Source organism: Pelobates fuscus, chromosome 8, assembly GCF_036172605.1.
Source record: "Pelobates fuscus isolate aPelFus1 chromosome 8, aPelFus1.pri, whole genome shotgun sequence".
NCBI classification, from domain to species: domain Eukaryota; kingdom Metazoa; phylum Chordata; class Amphibia; order Anura; family Pelobatidae; genus Pelobates; species Pelobates fuscus.
The window spans coordinates 21111649-21133484 of record NC_086324.1 but is presented as its reverse complement, the minus strand read 5'-3'; the positions used below and the strand labels follow the sequence as shown (position 1 = coordinate 21133484).

At 35.9% G+C, this 21836-nt stretch overlaps 1 protein-coding gene across 1 annotated transcript in view; it reads left to right on the top strand.

Annotated features, from left to right (window-relative positions):
- The window catches only part of NXPH2 (neurexophilin 2), an 88441-nt gene extending 67045 nt beyond the window's left edge, over nucleotides 1-21396 (top strand). Inside the window, exon 3 of the mRNA XM_063428588.1 lies at nucleotides 20090-21396. Coding sequence (XP_063284658.1) covers nucleotides 20090-20830 — 741 coding nt within the window. The 3' untranslated portion in view covers nucleotides 20831-21396. The remainder of the gene's footprint in view (nucleotides 1-20089) is intronic.
- Nucleotides 21397-21836: the final 440 nt, after the last annotated feature.

Sequence of the window (21836 nt, the reverse complement as noted above, 5' to 3'; positions counted from 1 at the left end):
GGCGGAGAAAAATAGCAACTGCCCTGTGTGTATTGCATCTTAAAGAATGATGAATGGCAATCAGGACACCTTTATTTTTTTATTTATTTTTTTATTCACTTTTTTTTTGCAATATTTTCCAGTCCAATATACAAAACATTATGGCACATAAATGTGTGGTTTGCACAGGACTTACCAAAGTAGGTTGAACAGGAAAAATAAAAAATAATAACAAACCCACAGTATAACATGCATAAATCTCTAACATTCTACAAAACAGAGTAGCAACATCACTGGTGTGAATCGGAAATATGCACATCGTACAAGAGGCACATCTTCTAGAGGCATCACAAGATGGTATCAGTGGATAGGACACATTGATTTATTTACTTTTTACTTAGAACCGCCCAATAAAAAGTTCATGTTAGTTAATACAATATAGAACTTTTATTAAAACTGATCCAAAGTAAGAAAAATGTTAAAATTAGATTAAAAGTGTTAATGCCAATCATGGCTCTATAACTACTACAGTATGCTGTAATGGTTATGGTGCTTGGAAGTGCTTGGAAAGTTCCATTAACAATTGTAGGGCCAATCAGTTTCAATTTATTACTAAACAACGAAATAAAAGTATTGTTAATGCATTTAGACATAATAAGAATATTCGATAAAATTAACAACCAGCAGAAATTCTAATATTTTAAACACGTTTTCATGACTCTATTTTGCATTGTGCCGTCATTTCCATGGAAGATTTAATTGTTGGTAACATCTGCCATCCCATATCTTGCAGTCATAAAGATTAATTATAGCTGGTTCCTGAGTTGACTGTAGAATGATGTTGGGAAGTTGCTTGCGCACATATAAATTTTACCCAACGGAGGTTTCAGGCGTCCCTCGAACACCATGCCAGGCAGTTTAAGGGTGAGGCAAAGGTAAAATAACGGCCATTATTTCTAGATAACCCAGATGTGTTTATCTTTCACGTCTTTTAAGAAATTGCTTGCTGTGCTCGAACAAGTGGGTATCTGCCTTGATCTACTTCCATGACTGCCAGAAAGAAAACCGTACTATTTTCAATACTTTGAATGCTCAGAGGGATGTTTGACCATTATGCAATCCGAGGCAATATGTTCTAAAGATCAGAAAAAGCACTGATACAATGCAGTGAAATATTATTATTAGAATTGTTGAGTGACATGTTCTGTAGTGCTGTACAATAGGTGGGCTAAAAAGAAGACCCCGCTAAAACATTGTCTGTTAGTTTAGTCTTAAACACAACAATATTGCTCCATGCAGAAAATGTTTTCTATCCCACTTTTTTCCTCTTACAAAACAAATCCAAATGTCTTTCACGGCAATTGAACTACTGTAATTTGCAACCTGGGTCAAGTGTTTATATAATGCAAGTGTCAGGACTTACTGATGCTATAATCACTGGGTTTATCAAGAAGGCTTCACTATTTTTAAATGTTTATTGTGTGTTGCCATCAGGGCCGGCCTCTCCATAGGTCCTGATGGGACCATGGATCCAGGTGGCATTTTGGCACCCCTGTACACCAACAAATGTTCTGTATGGGGCCCGGCCACCCAATTAAACTAAAAAATACCTGCTCTCTCTACACACGCACTCAATACCACAAACACACACTACATAGACTACACAGACACTATATCCACTACACAAATACACAATGCATCCACTGTACAAACACTGCATCTACTACACCAACACACTCTGCATCCACTACACACAGACACTAAATCCGCTATACACTCTGCATCTACGACACACACAATGCATTCACTATACAATGCATCCATTTCACACTCTGCATTCACTATACTCACGCACACTGCATTCACTATACACACTGCATCCCCTACACAAACACAGACACTTCATTCACTACAGACACTGCATAATATATTGGATGTGGGCATTGATTTTGTATGGTGGGGGGTACAGCATTTAATTCTTGGACCCAGGCAGCACAATGGCTTGGGTCGGCCCCCGGTTGAGATGTCTTTTTCATGTGTTCTTTAGGAAACTCTAATCTGTTCACATTTCACAAATGAAATTTGGAGGGATTTTAGAAAAAAAAAACAACTAGACAGATGGATGAGGAGAAAGATAGTCAGTTGTGTAAATATAAAATATACATTTTATTTAAAAAAAACATTTTATATACCGTATATACTCGAGTATAAGCCGTCCCGAATATAAGCCGAGGCCCCTAATTTTACCCCAAAAAACTGGGAAAATTTATTGACTCGAGTATAAGACTAGGGTGGGAAATACAGCAGCTACTGGTAAATTTCTAAATAAAATTAAATCCTATAAAAATTATATTAATTGAATATTTATTTACAGTGTGTGTATATAATGAATGCAGTGTGTGTGTGTGTATGAATGCTGTGTGTGTGTATGAATGCAGTGTGTGTGTATGAGTGCAGTGTGTGTATGAGTGCAGCGTGTGTATGAGTGCAGCGTGTGTATGAATGCAGTGTGTGTGTGTATGAATGCAGTGTGTGTGTGTATGAGTGCAGTGTGTGTATGAGTGCAGCGTGTGTGTATATGAGTGCAGTGTGTGTGTATATGAGTGCAGTGTGTGTATGAATGCAGTGTGTGTGTATGAGTGCAGTGTGTGTATGAATGCAGTGTGTGTGTGTATGAATGCAGTGTGTGTGTGTATGAGTGCAGTGTGTATGAGTGCAGTGTGTGTGTGCATGAATGCAGTGTGTATGAATGCTGTGTGTGTGTATGAGTGCAGTGTGTGTGTGTGTGTGTGTTGCAGAGCCTTGGTGGGGGGTGGGCAATTTTATTATTATTTTTTAATTATTTTAATATTTTTTTTATTATTATTTTTTATTATATTTAATTATTATTTTTTATTTTATATTATTATTTTTTTATAATTTTTAATTTTATTTTATTATTATTTATTTTTTTTGTCCCCCCTCCCTGCTTGATACATGGCAGGGAGGGGGGCTCTCACTCCCTGGTGGTCCAGTGGATGGGCACTGGGTAGGAGGGGGGCTGGCAGGAAGCACTTACCTCTCCTGCAGCTTCTGTCAGCTCCCTCCTCCTCCGCGCCGGTCCATGCAGCTCCCTGCAAGTCTCGCGGCCGCACTATGACCCCGTGGCTCTCGCGAGACTTACACTGGGAGCTGACAGAGGTGCTGAACGGACCGGCGCGGAGGAGAAGGCAGCTGACAGGAGCTGCAGGAGAGGTAAGTAAATGCTCTGAAGCCCCCACAGCCCCCAGTCTGTATTATGGCAATGTAAATTGCCATAATACAGACAATTGATTCGAGTATAAGCCGAGTTGGGGGTTTTCAGCACAAAAAATGTGCTGAAAAACTCGGCTTATACTCGAGTATATATGGTATATAATCCTTTCCTGTCCTTGTGCTTTCTGAATCCTGTATTTCCACTTTACTGCATTCTAAATTTTGCTCACTATCTGCATTTAGTTTTTCAATTATTATTATTATTACTGGTATTTATATAGCGCCAGCATATTCCGTAGCACTGTACAATATTATCAAAAGGGGAGATTTAACAATAAATGAGACAATTACAAAAACTTACAGGAACAATAGGTTGAAAAGGGCCCTGCTCAAACAAGATAACAGTCTATAGGAGGTGGGGTGTAAAACCCAACAGGACAGGTGGTAGCAATTAAACAAGGTGAGAGTGCTGCCCTTTAGGAGACAGCAAGGGACAGGTATATGAGGTAGAGGTTACTCTGGGAGGCCATAAGCTGGGCCATAAGAGATGGGTTTTAAGGCACTGTTTAAATTATTGAAGACTAAGGGAGCGCTTGATGGTCGTAGGCAGGCTATTCCAATGGAAAGGAGCCACCTGCGAGAAGTCCTGCAAGCGTGAGTTTGCTGTACAGGTGCGAGCAGCAGACAGGAGAAGGTCATGGGCAGAGCGGAGAGACTGAGAAGGGGCATACCTGTGGATCAGTGAAGAGATATAGGAGGGGCTAGAATTGGTCAATGCTTTATAGGTATGGATTAGAACCTTGAATTTACTCATAGAGGATACAGGAAGCCAATGTAAGGACTGACAGAGGGGAGAGGTGTGAGAGGAGCAACAGGAGAGGAAAATCAGTCTGGCAGCAGCATTCATTACAGACTGTAGCGGGGCAATACGACTTTTGGGAAGACCTATTGGGAGAGAGTTATAATAATCCATGCAAGAGATTACTAGAGCATGGACAAGCTTCTTTATAGCATCTTGTGTAAGAAAGGGGTGGGTGCGGGCTATGTTTTTAAGGTGGAATCTACAGGATTTGGTGACAGACTGGATGTGAGGCTCAAACGTGAGGCCAGAATCAAGTATAACGCAAAGACAGCGCACTTGCAAGGATGCACTGATGTGGGTACCACTCACTTGAAGGGAGAGCGAAAAAGGGGATCAGTATTAGGAGGAGGAAAGACAAGGAATTACATTTTAGAGAGATTGAGTTTCAAAAAGCAGGAGGTCATCCAATCAGAGATGGAAGAAAGGCAAGCAGTGACACTTTGCAGAACAGCAGGGGAGAGGTCTGGGGAGGAGAGGTATATCTGAGTGTCATCAGCGTACAGGTGGTATTGGAATCCAAATGAAGTAATACGTTTAATTAGAGAGGCAGTATAAAGAGAAAATAGAAGGGGACCAGATACAGAGCCTTGGGGGACTCCAACAGAGACAGGACGAAGGGAGGAGGTATCATTAGAAAAGGAGACACTGAATCAGCATTGGGAGAGATAGGAGGAAAACTAAGAGAGGGAAGTGTCACAAAGATTGAGTGATTGAAGAGTTTGGAGAAGGAGACCATGGTCAACAGTGTAAAAGGTAGCAGAGCGGTGAACATAATTAGTATAGAGTAGTGCCCTTTGGATTTAGCTGTGATTAGGTCGTTAGTGACTTTAATAAGTGCAGTCTCAGTAGAGTGGAGAGGGCGGAAGCCAGACTGAAGAGGGTCAAGGAGAGAGTTGGAATTGAGGAAACAAGTCAGACGGGTAAAGATAAGTCTTTCCAGAAGCTTTGAGGAAAAAGGGAGCAGGGATATAGGACGATAGTTAAAAGGGGAGGACGGGTCAAGAGATTTTTTTTTAAGATGGGTACTACCGTTGCATGTTTAAGGGCAGCAGGGACAACACCAGAAGAATTGAAATACAAGTATATATGTTTTTAATAATAGGTGCATACTGTTGACAATCTTTCACTGCAGTATTGAAGCCTTAAAGGATTTAAAAAAACAAAAAACTGTTTAGGACACATAACTGACACTACGCTGAGTTTTTTTTTGTGTGTTAATATATATTGTGTCTGCATGGATAGTTAAGCCATTTTTGTCAGATTTAATATTTGTGCTAATAAATTCCCCCACTGTCTGCTTTTACGTGGAGTAGTTAATGGAGCCAAGGATCGACACTGCATAAAAGATATCATTATCTTTGCTGGCAGGTAACATCTCATTATTATGCATTATTTTCCAAGGTTTTCCTTATTATTGACCTTAAAACTCGTACTTTACAAATAATATCTCACTTTACAAAAAGCAGCCTGAACTTCGAGGCCCGTAGCGGCAGTGAACTAGTTTGCAATTAGTAAGAAATCAGTGTCACCCCAGATAAACAGAGATGGATAATCAGCATATAAAATTAGTGTTTAAATGAACTGATCTGTGCAAATGCACTGCTAAATTGCTTGAATGCTATTAGAATAGGACTTTGGGGAGTGTTGGATTTTAAACATAATGAGTATTACTCAGGCTTAAATGATATTATGAGCATTATAAAACTAACAACTGCACTTTTTAAGCCTCTGCTGAAGAATAGAATGTGTATTTTAAATTTATTTTCATCCAGTAGTCAACATTTATAGTTGATGTTAACCGTAGACAGCTTGCAGTATTTACGCATTTTTATTTACATTAAAAAGGATTCCTTTTAGAACCTAATTTAGTGTTCTGGTATTCACCATTGCTCTGAGGTCATCCCATTGTTTTACATTTTCATCTTCTTTACACGTACTTTTATCTTAAAATCCACTGCCTGGTAATTGATGGAGGTCAGCCATCTCTGCATACTTGGTGCACCTTCCATAGTTCAGAACAGTCAGTCGAAAGTCATATTAAAAACCACCAGCTCACTAGCCTTGGAACCACCATACTCAATAGACTTGGAGATTTTTTACATACCGATCTTCAATTCACCCAAATTTGGTCCGATCGGGTGATTGTTTGAATTCCGCAACTCCAAGTCAAAATGCAGCTAAATCATGACCAAAATGAAACATGCAATGGCTGAGCATGTTCATTTTGATTCATGATTCTGAGTTCAGCTCATAGTACCAAAAAAAAAGGAGATGATTGATGGGTAAAAGGATGATTGATGGCTAGGGGAAAGTTACTAAAGGTTTATTTTATTCACCGATGAATAAATGATCAACAGAGAGGACATATGGAGATCAGTTCAACAATCTATATTTATATAAGTAATAAACATGTAATATATCAATATGTAAAGGTAGAATTTTTTTTATTTTTTTTAATGCTCCTCTTATTTTTCCCTCTATCGATTACTTTTTCTTACTTTATCTGTGAACCAAATGGTGGGGAAATGCTACAATTAGTGTACTGCAAAATATACGTATAATATTTATATTATGTATACATTTTGCAGTACACTGATTGGCCTGTTTTCATAACCTATCAGATTAATTTCCAGAATCAGTTTTTCATAACCAAATTTCTACCGATCCAAACCGACATACGACCAGCTTTCAGTTGTCCTGAAGAATGTTTCATTTCAGGAAAAAACTCACTCTGCACCCACCCAGCATAAAATCCAAAGAAAAAAATGTCCAACTTACATTGATAGGTGATAAACAGATCCCGGCAGCAAACTGAACAATCTTTCGAAGGTGTTCTCAAGAGTTTGAGAAAGACCTATAACTTGGTTGAAATATTGTTCTGTGTGCTGTGGTGACCTCAAAAGATCTCAAAAGCCTTTCAGCTAACGATGTGTGCAGGACATTTTTTCCCTTGTTTTCTTGCCAATAATTTTTTCTACGTATGAGTTTCAGATCAAAGTTCTCTTAGATAGCTAATGGTTGCTTTTTGCCTGGATCGGGAAGAGTAATGGTCAAAAACGAACATTATTTCACAATACCAGGTTGATGAATCTTGTTTAAGCAGAGTCCATGCTCCATGTTCTAAAAATTAAAGTTAAACTTGTCTTGTTGAATTTACTTGTATACCATTTCGCTCATTGCACCATAATGAATATTTTGGGACTATTTAAAATAATAACAAAAAAATTGCTAACAACTGTGAGGAAGAGGAGTGAATGCGAGGAGCCAAGTAATTAAAAGCTAACTGAGGATAACAATTAAGTTTTTATCCTGGTTAAATAAAAATTACCAACTTGTATAAAAGATTAACAATGGAAGACTCTCTTCTGAAATATTTTTGAAGCCCATCAAATCCACTCTAAGCAATGGTCCCATGATGCCATGTCACTGTAAAGAATCACACCATTTCCAATGGGTTGGTGCTAGCTTTGGAGCCCCTGACCATTTTATAATCTACACTGAGGATGGAACTGTGTATATGATCACTCTTTCTTCTCTTCACATATAAAAGAAAAGGCTGAGAGCAGGCCCATTTTTGTAGAGGTGTGACCCTGTAAAGATAATAGTATAGTCACTGAAATACAAATGTTTTAACATAAGATTGCTATACTGACTCTGGGTTATTCAGTTAACACCAATCTTTCGTAAGCCTTTCGTGAATTGAAATTAGAAATTGCAAAATTTAGGTTAAAATAGCTGAACTGAAACTATAGCTGAGCTGAAGAATTGCCACCAAATCAGCTGTGTTTGTCTAAATGTAGCACCTTGAGTTTTAATTTGTTACAGTTCGTCATTAAGTGAACAACCCTGCTTGCTTTGTTACTTAAACGTGGGACAACTAAAATGCTATCTGTTTTTACTAGGATATTGGTTTATTACAGTTTCTTACACAACGTTTGTGTGCTGTGCACATTTTGATTTATAAAAAAAAAACTACTGATTTCTCTAATAGGTGCCAATTTAACATTTCGCATTCTTAAAATGTGATTTGATTTTGTGATTTAATTTAGTTGGAAACTGGATGATATTCAACTAACTAAGCATAACCTCTGCAGTGACCACATTTTATATTATTACCTTCTATTATAAAACCCTTCCCACTGCTGTCTGTTAAATCTAGCTCATCAAATTTGAAGAAACAATATATGTAAATCCAGCTTTATAAATGGGTTTATATGCATGTGTTTGACCTGAACTTATCATATCACTTCTTAAACACCAGTTCTTATTATAATCCTTATTATAATCTAATGTTGACGCCTTTGGGGTGAACTGTCACGTCTCTGGAAATTACATTATTGAATAAAACAGTGGAAAACACCTATTGCTTGTGTTAACAGTTTTATCCGATACTCTGTTTAACATGTATTAAAGAGTTAATAGTTGACATCACAATCGCAGCCATGGCATACATTGCATTGGAATCTCTCTATTCTGATTTAGAGGTGCAAGGGGCAAACTATACAAGGGTACTATATTCAACCAGACCATTTCATCTCAATGAAGTGTTCTTGGTGCAGAGACACTGTCCTGTAAAACATTGCAGCAGAAACATTTATGTTTACATATTAAGGTTCAGTCCACCTCTTGTGGATGTCAGTGACAGCCACTTAAGGTGCTTTCGAGGAACTAACCAAGTAAAACTTGGATATATGACGTGGAAGTCCCAATAGGATAGCAGTGATTCAAGGTTTAAATGCATGTTGTTGCACATGTTGTTGCGCATGCACATTAGCTCCCCGGTGCACCTCCATGAGGCGGATTGGATTGGACATCTACGGGGGAGGATTTACTTTCTTTGTGATGTTATGGGAGGTGGAGAGGTAAGCAGCACTGAGGGATCTTAAAGCACACTGAAAAAGGACAAGAGTTAACAGGACACTATAGAGTTGGGAGCACAGATTTGTAGTCCTAATGCTATAGTGATCCTTTAAAACAATGACTGACAGGCAGCCAAGATAGAGGTAAATACAGTGTTGTGGCATTCTATACAAAGGAACAGAAATTCTAATTTAAACAGAATTTGCAATAGAGGAAGTGTAAACATCAGATGACTCTTTACATGAAGTGTTTAGGAAGGCTATGTAAGTCACATGCAGGGAGGTGTGGCTAGGTCTGCATAAACAAAGTGATTTAATTCCTAAATGGCAGAGAACTGAGCTATGAGATTGCAGGGACATGATCTGTATGCCAAAACTGATGTATTAACTGATTTATTTTGGTGCTTATAGTGTCCCTTTAATTTTATTTTTCAGACCTCACAAACACATATTTTGTTAAATATAGGGGATACGCAAACATAATATTAAAAGTCCTGGGAAGTGATATCTTAAAAAAAAAAAAAAAAAAGTTAAATATCCCTAATCCATCAATAAATCAACTGCATTTCAACAATGTTGCAAGTCAAAACCAAAACCAAAAAACAGTCAGGAAGCTAAAAATAAAGTTCACTTTTTTTTTTCCTTTTCCACATCTCATATCCAGGGCCCCCTGTAAAAATGTACTAAAAAAAAAAAAAAAAAAATACATGTGCCTTACTTTTTTGGACAACTTGATGTTTTGCTAGAAAATATTATTACTCGGTTTTAATATCATGACAGATGCTTTCATTCTACCATTTTTCACACGTTTTATGTCATTTTATTGTCGTATTGATCTGGCTTTCTCTGCAGGGTCAGGAAAGAGATGACTCCAGGGTAGACTATATCACTAATCATTAACACCAATCTATTCTACCGTCAGCAGATATACTGGGTTTCCGTTTTGTCAGCAAGACAAGTAATACTATTAAATAAGTACAAGAAATGGAAGTTTGATTTAAGATTAATTTACAAGCTCAAGATGTAATGGAGTGCAAGGTTCGATCATCTGAGACTTATTTGCTGAAACAACTTGTCATTTTAAATTTATCTACTAGAAAAGACAGAATCAGTCAAATAATGTGATTAAATACTTATAAAGTAGGCAAATGTGTTCATTTCAGCACCGGTCCAAGGCCATTAGGATTATACTAAAGCAAAGCGAAAATGACTGGCAGTACAAATAACTCCATCTGCATCATTGGTATTAGCACATGTAGTTTTTTTATATTTTTCTATCACAAAATATATAAATACATCATGTCCATTTGTTATTGGATGATTGGTATATTCAACACTAAGAAAGCCATTTAATCCTCCTGTACTTATCACTTGTAATAAATTGCTTTAATTCCAATAATCTATAAATGTTTTCTATTATTGTTACATAGTTACATAGTTACATAGCTGAAAAGAGACTTGCGTCCATCAAGTTCAGCCTTCCTCACATATGCTTTTGCTGTTGATCTATAAAACAAAGTCAGCTATGCCTTATAGAGTGTATGTTTTATACACATGTTGTTATTCATTTGATCCCTTTTCTGCGTATGTGTAGGACCCAGGGTGGTGGAGGACAAATCCTTCACCCCTTCCACCCGAATATCCTGTGTGGCTTTTGAGATCAGATATTTCACTGTTTAAGAAAATGAGAGGAGAATTAGTCGTTCACCAGGAGCAACCACCAATAGGCCTTGCTCCTCTTGCTGTTGCGAGGAGGTGTGGGATTTGCATCTTCAGTAATTAAGGAACCAGAGCTATGGAGCAGGTTATGATCTCACTGGTCTGGTCCATGTAGTGGTGAAGGAATGGAGTGAGTGATCAACACACACCAGATGACGAACGAATGAAAACAAGGAGCTCCTCTACCATAATTACCAAGAGACAGAAAGTAGCTCCAGTCTTCAGCAATTGAAGTCAAAGGAAAACAACCCTTTTTTGCTCTTCATTTTATTTCATTTTTAATGCTTTGTTGGGCTCTAGTAACTTTGTCCAACCCTACTTTTTAGTGCATCATGCTGCATCACTTCTCTCTCTGAGGACCAATAAAATGATTCTCATCGAGAGTCCTTTGATTGGACTGAGCTCTACACTCAGAGCTCGTATAGATAGGTGGAGATTCCCACACATAAAGCTCTGCCTGGAAGGGTAAAAGCTAATTACAATTGTCGCCAGTGCCGTACGTGCTGACAGCAGAAGTCATATTGGCACAGAATTAACAAAAGACAACCCACCTAAGTCATTGGTGCCAGGTGTGCAGCTAGTCCCTGGCACAAAAGTGCAGATATCTCTGTATTTGTTGCACAAACTGATTGCTTACTAAACAACCACTTCTAAAAGCCAGAGTGGTCATGGAGGCTGAAGGAGCCATTTAACATATACAGCATAACACGTCATACATTTTAAGAAAGCGCCCCAGAAGTACTATCACAAACAGTGAGAAGATGACAAAATGCACTTGCTCGATATAGGTCCTTTCCCCAATGATAAATTGTTAAAATAGGGTATTCACTAGTTTTAATATATTAGGAAACAATAGCTATAGAATGCTAAAGAATTCCTGTTGATCTTTAAAGGGACACAATAGTCACAAATACAACCTTAGCTTACTGAAACAGTTTTGGTGCCTAGATAATTTAATCCCTTTTCTGCATATGTGAAGGAACCAAGGTGATGCTGGACAAATCCCTCTTCCTACCCCACACCAGAATACCACTGCTCAATTCTGTCATTTAGGAGTTAAATCCCTTTTGTTTCTGTTTATGCAGCCTTAGACACACCTCCTACAGCCTGCATGAATTTTTTTTTAAATTTTCAATCAGATGTTAACTGACTTTAGGAGATGTATCTCCTACTGTGTAGATTGAACTTTAGTCACACACAGGAGGCTCCTGGAGGGTCTAGGAAGCTATTAAAAGATTAGGAGATAAAAAAAATGTCTTCATTAAACAGACTGTGCTATAAATGAAGTGTAAACATTAGATCTTATTTACAGGAAGTGTTTAGGAAGGCTGTGTAAATCACAGCCAGGAGAGGTGTGACTAGGGTTGCATTAACACAGTGATTTAAAGGGACACTATAGTCACTATAGTCACCAGAACAACTACAACTTATTGAATTTGTTCTGGTGAGTAGAATCATTACCTTCAGGCTTTTTGCTGTAAACAATGTCTTTTCAGAGAAAATGTTGTGTTTACATTGCAGCCTAGTGATAACTTTACTGGTCACTCCTCAGATAGCTGTTAGAGATCCTTCCTGGGTCATGGCTGCCTAAAAGGCATCCAAACATCCAGTATCTCCTCCCTCTGCATGCAGACAATGAACTTTCCTCATAGAGATTCATTGATTAAATTCATCTCTATGAGGAGATGCTGATTGGCCAGGGCTGTGTTTAAATTGTGCTGACTCTGCCCCTGATTTGCCTCTTTGTCAGTCTCAGCCAATCCTATGGGGAAGCATTGTGATTGGATCAGGCTACCACTTCTGCTGATGTCAGCAGGCAGTGGGCAGGTCTAAAGGAAACAGGGACATGTAAGCAGCTGCAGACTTGAATACAGGTACGATTTTACTATATTTAGGGAGGCATAAGGGGACCAAGGGGGCTAGATGGTGGTTTTAACCCTATGGGGTCAGGAATACATGTTTGTGTTCCTGACCCTATAGTGCTCCTTTAACTCTTGTATGGCAGAGAATTGAGCAGTGAGACTGCAGGGGCATGATATATACACCAAACTGATTCATTGAACTAAAGTTGTGTGATTATAGTGTCTCTTTCAATTATTTTTACGGATGTTGGGTCCCATACAATCCAATTAAAAATTCCATCATATGTGTTCCAGTGAGGTAGCTAATCTTCAGCATTAGAATAATCTTATCTTTTTATATTTGGGCAAAGCAAGCAACTTGGATTATACATTTGAACACCCTTGAAGAAATGGCGCTTGTACTACAAATGAATTACTGGATTAAAGACTCTTTATGTTTCAGCATTTTGTAGCAGTTTAAAATCAGAAACCTCTTTTAGACATGTTTGTCAGAGTTTATAGAATTAATGGACGCTTAATCAAATATATTTGAAAGCTCTTAGTACATATAGAACGTTGTACACATACTTCATGTCTATTTCTTTTTATTAACTGTTTGCATTAATCATAAATTTTAATAAACAAAAAAAAAAAAAAACAGAATGCATTTAAATTCAACACCATTCCCGAAAAGTAACTCGTTTTCATTCTAATGGTCCTGTGTGACCTAAAAATGGTTGTTGACTTGGACCTGCGTGTCCGCTGGTGTTAAACTTCATGTTTTGTTTTACAACCAACAAAAACCTTATTCACAAAAAAATAAAACATGCAATCAAAACCAATAAAATGGCAATTAAAAAACTCACATGTGCTACTGACAATATCTATTCCTTTTCATGCAGTTGTGTGTAAGAAAAAATATTTTAATTTATTTTATTTTTTTAAAATTTAGTTAACTAAATATGTTAAAAGTGGGAGCAGTAAAAAGTGTATTTATTACATTAGTCTATATAGAATACAAATAACGAATGTATACAATATCAATGATGATAAAGGAGAAAGCCAGACATGTACATAGAGCATACAAATAAAGATTACATTGATTAAAAACATTAAATATTATTTTGCCTTTGTAAAATCCTGTTGATTTTGTAGTAAATGATTGCAATAATTTAACCATAGCTCTGTATGAATTAAAATACAACTGTTTGAACAAACTAAATGAATGTGAAAATAAAACTATGGCACATATGTTATTTTCCCTGCCTTCATTGAGCAGCCATTCTGGCATCAACTTACTACACATACAGTGAGACATATTTACTTGCAAAGTAAAAAAACATAGTTACATAGAAAAAACAATGTATTATTAAAGAATTAAAAAAATCAAACATGCAAACAAAGGGTAGAAAGTATGATGTCCTGACTTTTTGGCAAGTTTTTATTTTCTTTCATATCAATATTATAATCAACCTCTAAAGCACTAAAGAGTTCCAAAGATAAGAGTTAATTCAGAATGATGCTCTTGCTTAGATTTTGAAATTTCAAAGATAGAAATGCCAGCGAAATTCTCAGGACAGAAAGCCTATTCACCCTGGATTCAATTAGATATACAATTGGTGCAATAACCAAATGACCTCTCACTATAGCCTTATTCCCAAAATATAATTTCTTAGGTAGCATAAAATGCAATGTGCTAAAAAGATGATAAAGGAGAAAGCCAGACATGTACATAGAGCATACAAATAAAGATTACATTGATTAAAAACATTAAATATTATTTTGCCTTTGTAAAATCCTGTTGATTTTGTAGTAAATGATTGCAATAATTTAACCATAGCTCTGTATGAATTAAAATACAACTGTTTGAACAAACTAAATGAATGTGAAAATAAAACTATGGCACATATGTTATTTTCCCTGCCTTCATTGAGCAGCCATTCTGGCATCAACTTACTACACATACAGTGAGACATATTTACTTGCAAAGTAAAAAAACATAGTTACATAGAAAAAACAATGTATTATTAAAGAATTTAAAAAATCAAACATGCAAACAAAGGGTAGAAAGTATGATGTCCTGACTTTTTGGCAAGTTTTTATTTTCTTTCATATCAATATTATAATCAACCTCTAAAGCACTAAAGAGTTCCAAAGATAAGAGTTAATTCAGAATGATGCTCTTGCTTAGATTTTGAAATTTCAAAGATAGAAATGCCAGCGAAATTCTCAGGACAGAAAGCCTATTCACCCTGGATTCAATTAGATATACAATTGGTGCAATAACCAAATGACCTCTCACTATAGCCTTATTCCCAAAATATAATTTCTTAGGTAGCATAAAATGCAATGTGCTAAAAATAAAGTGAGTTTTAATAAACATATAAAAAAAATTAACTGTAGCTGGCAACAATTTTATCCAGTGCCAGCAGTATGTGACTCATACATGAATTGCTGTCTGATTTGGCATTTGAATGGTTAATCTGCTCCTTCATACTTCCAAAATATAATGCGCTCGTTACTGAAATTTATCAATTTATTAAATATCCAACATTAAAATTGTACAGGAATTCAAGCAGGAAACGAGCAGCCCTGGTGGATCCAGCAAATATTATTCAGAAGGCGACAGGCACTGAAAATCCAACTGTTCTCAGTTCATAACTGTGAAACTTGCTGATCGCTTGTAATTCTGGCATGAAAAAGAAGCTCATTAAGACTCACATTTAGAAAATTACAAGCACTTTGCTTTCCATATCGTTTAAATGTTCCACAAGACGCTTGTGCATATTCTCCCTTCTATATCTAAAATATTCCCTAGCTCCCGCTTTGAGATTACATTTTGTTTCTGTTACCATTGTTACATATTTTTTTTATTTACAGCATGTTCTGAAATTGGATGATACCACAACAGTTTAAAGAGTATAAAGACTGCATGCAGCAGGAGTTGTCCAAAAGCTAGATCCCCACATGTTGTAAAGATGAAAATCCCATGATGCTCAGCCAGCCTGTAGAATAGCAAAGCATCATGGAAGTTGTAGTTTGGAAGCATGATCAACCTCTTAGGCATCCTGTGTATACAGATTTGATTAGACAATTGATTGACTAAACGAGTTGCAGTGAGATTATTCAATTGAGGACATTATAGATAGGGTTATTTACTAAACTGTGAATTCAAAGTGAATTTCAGCTTTAACCTCCCTGGCGGTATGATTATGTCAGGAATTTTGTACCAAAAGCGGTACCATTTTTTTGCATTTGAATTACCCGCCCAGTTCCGCCCCCATGAGCCTCTGTGGCTCACAGAGACGGAACCAGGAAGTCAGATGGAGGCATCCGCCGGGGCTCTCACCGGCAATCACAGCGCGGGGACATCGCTGGATCGCAATGAGAAGTTAACCCCTTCAGGACGGAGTCAATAGTGCACGTTCTGATCAAAACAAAACGTAAACAAAAACTGGAATTTGCGCTATATGTCTGTTCACCCGTAGTTCCCCTCTTTCAAATTATATGCACCCACACTTATTATTTATCATTTTGTTCAGGAGAAACGGGGCTTTAATCTATCATTAACTATTCATATATGGAACATCATTTATTATGAATAAAAGTAAAAAAAATGTGAGAAAATAAGATTTTTTTTTAAATTTGCATTTCCGTCTGACACTTTAACTGTGAATGTCATAATACTGTTAGGTTTTACTGCAAAAAAATGCACATATTTGTAATCAGCGATGTCTCACGAGTACAACAGTACCCCCCATTAACAGGTTTTATGTTGTTTTGGAAAGTTACAGGGTCAAATATAGAACATTCCATTTTCAAATTGAAATTTGCCAGATTGGTAATGTTACCTTTGAGACGGTGTGGTAGCCCAGGAATGAGAATTACCCCCATAATGGCATACCATTTGAAAAAGTAGACAAGCCAAGGTATTGAAAGTGGGGTATGTTTAGTCTTTTTTAGTAGCCACTTAGTCACAAACACTGGCCAAAGTTAGCGTTCATATTTGTTTTTGTGTGAAAAAAGCAAAAAACGAATATTTGGCCAGTGTTTGTGACTAAGTGGCTACTAAGAAAGACTGGACATACCCCACTTGCAATACCTCGGGTTGTCTACTTTTGCAAATGGTATGCCATCATGGGGGTAATTCTCATTCCTGGGCTACCATACGCTCTCAAAGGCAACATAACCAATCTGGCAAATTTCAATGTGAAAAAAATGAAATGCAAGCCTTATATGTGACTCTCTAACTTTCCAAAACACCATAAAACCTGTACATGGGGGGTACTGTTATTCTCGGGAGACTTCACTAAACACAAATATTAGTGTTTTAAAACAGTAAAACATATTACAACAATAATATAGACCATAAAAGTGCAGTTCGCTTGTAAAAAATGCAAAAACCGTCACTTTTACTTAAAATATCATCGTTGTAATACAATTTACCAGTTTGAAACACGAATATTTGAGTTCAGCGAAGTCTCCCGAGTAAAACAGTACCCCCTATGTACAGGTTTTATGGTGTCTTGGAGAGTTACAGGGTGAAATATAGTGCTTGCGAATTAAATTCTCTGCACTTTCTCCCTGTGTTGTCAGGCATGTCAATCAAATTTATTTATTTATTTTATTATTTTATTTATTTATTATTTTAATTATACGTATTTATATATAATATATATATGTACATCTATTATATATATAATATATATACATATTATATATATGTAACGTCATTCTAAGTGTATTTTAATATTAATATATATACTTATATTAATATTAAAATACACTTTGTATGACGTTACATATATATAATATGTATAAATATTATATGTATAATATATATACATATTATATATATATAAAAATATATTGAATTTATTTTTACACTTGTCTTTTATTTATTTTTTATACTTCCCACCAGCAGGGGGACTGTCTGATATTTCAAACAGTCCCCCTGCTGGCAGATCCACAGCCAGCTATAGAGGGCCATGTGATCGCTCTTTGAGAGCGATCACATGGCCCCCGGGGGCCTGATTTGCCGTGGGAGGGCTGCCTGGGCTGTGAAAAAATTAAGTCACTTTGGTTTTTTCAACCTTTTTTATTACATCAATTTACACAGAAACCTTTGTTTTAGTTTTTTTTTTTTTGCTTTGATTCAATAAGTGAGCTCTGTCTATAAGTGATATCATAATTAAGCACAAAAGGTTTAAATCAAATTTTGTTGGGAGTAATATTTTTCATACCCACCTCATTAAATATGGAAAACTTTCATTGTCTCTTAAAGTCGAGCGAAAAAAAATGCATCAATGGATTAATTTATATTTTAAGCAGCTTCAAATTTGAATGTATCCTGATGTGCATTACAGGACCTGTCAACATTTTCAAACAAAGGAAGGCCCTTTTAATTGATGTAAAACAAATTCATGTTATTAATCTTGCAGGGCTGTAAAATGGCAATGCTATCTCTGAATCTACCAAGTGTGGATTCCTTTGTGAAATTCATAAGCTCGGCCAAGACGCAAATTGCTCAAGTAATGATGAATGCTTGGAAGTCGCACGCTTAGACAGATTACGTTGAATTTTTTTTTAATTTTTTTTTTACTTTTAAAAGTTACAGTTTTTGTTAATGCTTTTCATAGATCTGGAATAAAAGAGTATGAAAAGCTTGATGAACTAGTCTTCATTGTCTGAAAATACTTAAACTTGTGTTAAATGATTTGAGAAAGTGGATGAAGGAATTTTAAAGTATAATGTGTTGAATTTCCGGGTGTATTTATATTGATTGTGATGAGGTTCATAATTCCACTAAGAAAAGCACTGCTTTGAGATCAGAATATATTGACTTTTATCAAATATTCACCTGTCTTCAAGTAAATGGTATTCTCGTATTTTTCATTTCACTCTGTCACACTGACTGTGACGTTCCTCCAACCATGGAATGTTAAAGGCAAACTTTATGACAAATTAACTCTTTATGACATATTGTATTAGTGACGAAAAGGAAATGTTATATTCAAACTGGAAGTAGGAAAGCATCAACAGCTACAGCAAAAATACTCTAGTTTGTAAGTTTATTCAATCGGGGTCCTCGTCAGTCTATTGTTCCTCTTAAAATCTGTAGTAGTCTATCTCATTTGCTCTTAAAGTCCTCTTAATAAAATTGTAAAGAGCTGCAGAATTTGCACCCCCTCTCCTTAAAAATTAAACAGACTGTACAATAAAGAGAGTTTACATTTAAATATTAGAACTGTTCTTACAGGAAGTGTTTATGAAGGCTGTGTAAGTCACATGCAGGTAGGTGTGACTAGGTCTGCATAAACAAAGTGATTTAACTCTTAAATGGCAGATAATTGAGCAGTGAGGCTGCAGGGACATGATGTGTAAACCAAAACCAATGAATTAAGCTAAAGTGGTGTTGGTGTCTAGAGTGTTCATTTAAGGATTGAAGTTGTATTTATTTGCATAGTTCCTTTGCAGGCATCATTGAACACCAATCTACACACAAAGTTAATATTTTGTATATATTTTGGTGTCAGCTAGGCAAACCATGTTTCATGTAAATGTCAAACAATTTTTTAAACAATAACAATTTGTTAGGGAAGAGGTTATGAATTAGCATAAATTATGGATTGGTCACTGTAAGAGTCAAATAGGAGCACAAGCTACAGATTTTAAGAATTAATAAGTCTATTAAGTCTATTATTTATGTTCCACCACTTTTAACACAGAGTAACCAAGGTGACCCAAAAAAAAACGTGTTCCAGTTCAGCCAGATTGTAGTCCTAGATGGGATATGGGTAAAAGGTATCCTACCTTTCACAATGAAAGGCAAATTAGGATAAAATTAGCACTTTTCAGCTACTGCATTATCTCTCAAGGAAAACATTAAACAAAAAGTTTTTTTTTTAATGTTATTAAAGGAGTAGTTTACCGCCTCTACACGACTTAAATGAAAAGACATTTCTTATGGTGAAAAACTGTCATTATGGCAGAACTAACTAATAATTTGCAGGGCTGATGAGTCTGTTCACAGTAGAAACATAAACATTTCTGCTGTGGACCTGACAATTCCTGTTAATTGATAAATAGATCAACAGCTGCATTGATGGTCAATTGCAAAGACTATAATCAATTTGTGTACAATGTGCAGTCTAATGTGAACGAGAATAAGATAGAGTTATTTCTTCATAAATGTGTAAAATGCTTGAATGTGAAGATTTTTGAATAGAGGTTCTGGGTGGGTTTTGTGCCATAAGCAGTCTTATAACTAGTTCACGTTCAAATGAAGAGATAGAGTTTAAAAGTCAAAACAAGTTTTACAGCTTTATTTTAAAAATGTGTGACAGTAGAGAGATTGAAACCAAGAAAGCTTTGTTTGCTCATCTTTTCCCGACTTTTGTTTTGTGCTACTACTGAGTTCAGACACTAGACCGTTTTTCTTCATAACTGATATACATTTGGCATTTTTGTTAAGTGAGATATAAGCAAAGAGAACAAAAGACATTTGCTATTTAAACTATAGCATTAAATATTGGATTTCAAACGTCACTATGATTTTTAAAAATTCTAATTTCAACTTTTCTTTATTGTAACAGATTTTGTGTGACAAACAAGTTTTGGGAGCAACAGGAGCTTTGAAATGGGATGAAAAGGATCCAGATGAAAGTTTGGTGAATAATGTTGTCCATGGCAGACTTCACAGTCCACTCCGTCTATTTGTTAAGCAATCTGCTCTGCAAAGGCAACCCCAGATGTCTTATGTGGATACGGTGGAAAACTTCTGGAATTGGTTGGCCAACATTAGTGATACTCAAGAATCTCTTGTACGAACTAAGCGTCGGCCAATTGTTAAAACAGGCAAATTCAAAAAGATGTTTGGATGGGGAGACTTTCATTCAAATATTAAGACTGTAAAACTGAATTTGCTCATTACTGGAAAAATTGTGGATCATGGGAACGGGACCTTCAGCGTGTATTTCCGACATAACTCCACTGGACTTGGGAATGTTTCTGTCAGTCTTGTGCCTCCTTCTAAAGTGGTGGAATTTGAAACATCTGCTCAGTCAACTCTCGAGAACAAGGATTCCAAGTCTTTTAACTGTCGGATTGAATATGAAAAAACAGACAGAGCAAAAAAGACTGCATTGTGCAACTTTGATCCTTCTAAAATCTGTTACCAAGAGCAGACCCAAAGTCATGTTTCTTGGTTGTGCTCTAAGCCATTCAAAGTAATTTGCATTTATATCGCTTTTTTCAGCATAGATTACAAACTTGTACAAAAAGTTTGCCCTGATTACAATTACCATAGTGAAACACCATATTTGTCGTCTGGTTGAAGAATACCTATTAGTTAAACACAGTTTTCAATCAAGAACAGTATTACCCCTTTGTTGATTGGCAGGGACAATCTATTGCGACGCTTTCTTTTTGTGACTTTTCAATGAACAAATATTCTTTACCAGGTGGAAACAAAGTGATTGTGGCCGTGTTAGACTTGCATACTATATTTTACTTAAATAATGTTCAAATGTTTCTGTAATTTTGAAGTTATGTAGTCCAAAGTAAAAATCAGGGAGAGTGGACGCGTAACAGGGTGATAAGGATTATGCATGACATAAGTTCTAAGCTGACATACTACCGTACTTGAAATACGATTATTTACAATATTGAGAAAAAAAGGAAAGGTGTTGTGAAGCCATGAACATATTAACAATAATTACAATAAATATATTGTCATAAGAAAACCAGTAGTGATGCCACCCATTGCATTATTTGATCAGCTATTAACCAACATTCAAAACTACAAAGACAAAATTGTTCTACTTAGATATCTACTGTCCTATAATTTATACTTAAAATGTATTTTAAAATCTAAAAGTTGTGGACTTGTCAACAAAATGTTAAAAACACAAATTATATCCATGCATCTCCATTAATATATATATATATATTTATTTAAATTGTGTTTTTGTTTTATCAAAAAGTGGGCAGATAGCCATTACTGACTTCCAGCTTTCCAACAATTATATTTTTTCTGACAGATTATAAAACCTTAGGTAAATCAATTTTACTGGAAGTACTGTAAGTAATCATTTCTAAAATGCATGGTTTTAATCTCATAAAATTAAATGCTCATATTTCCAATATTGTTTTCTTAAAAAAATACATATATACATATGTTGATTTGAATGATTAAAACATATACAAAATCATTTTCATTCTGTTCTAAAACAAGAATAAAAAGCAACTTTTTTATATTTTTTCCATTTCAAAGTCCCCGCAAACTGATATTCCAAATACAATTGGTTTCCTCTGACTTAATATTTCATTCATTTGATATCT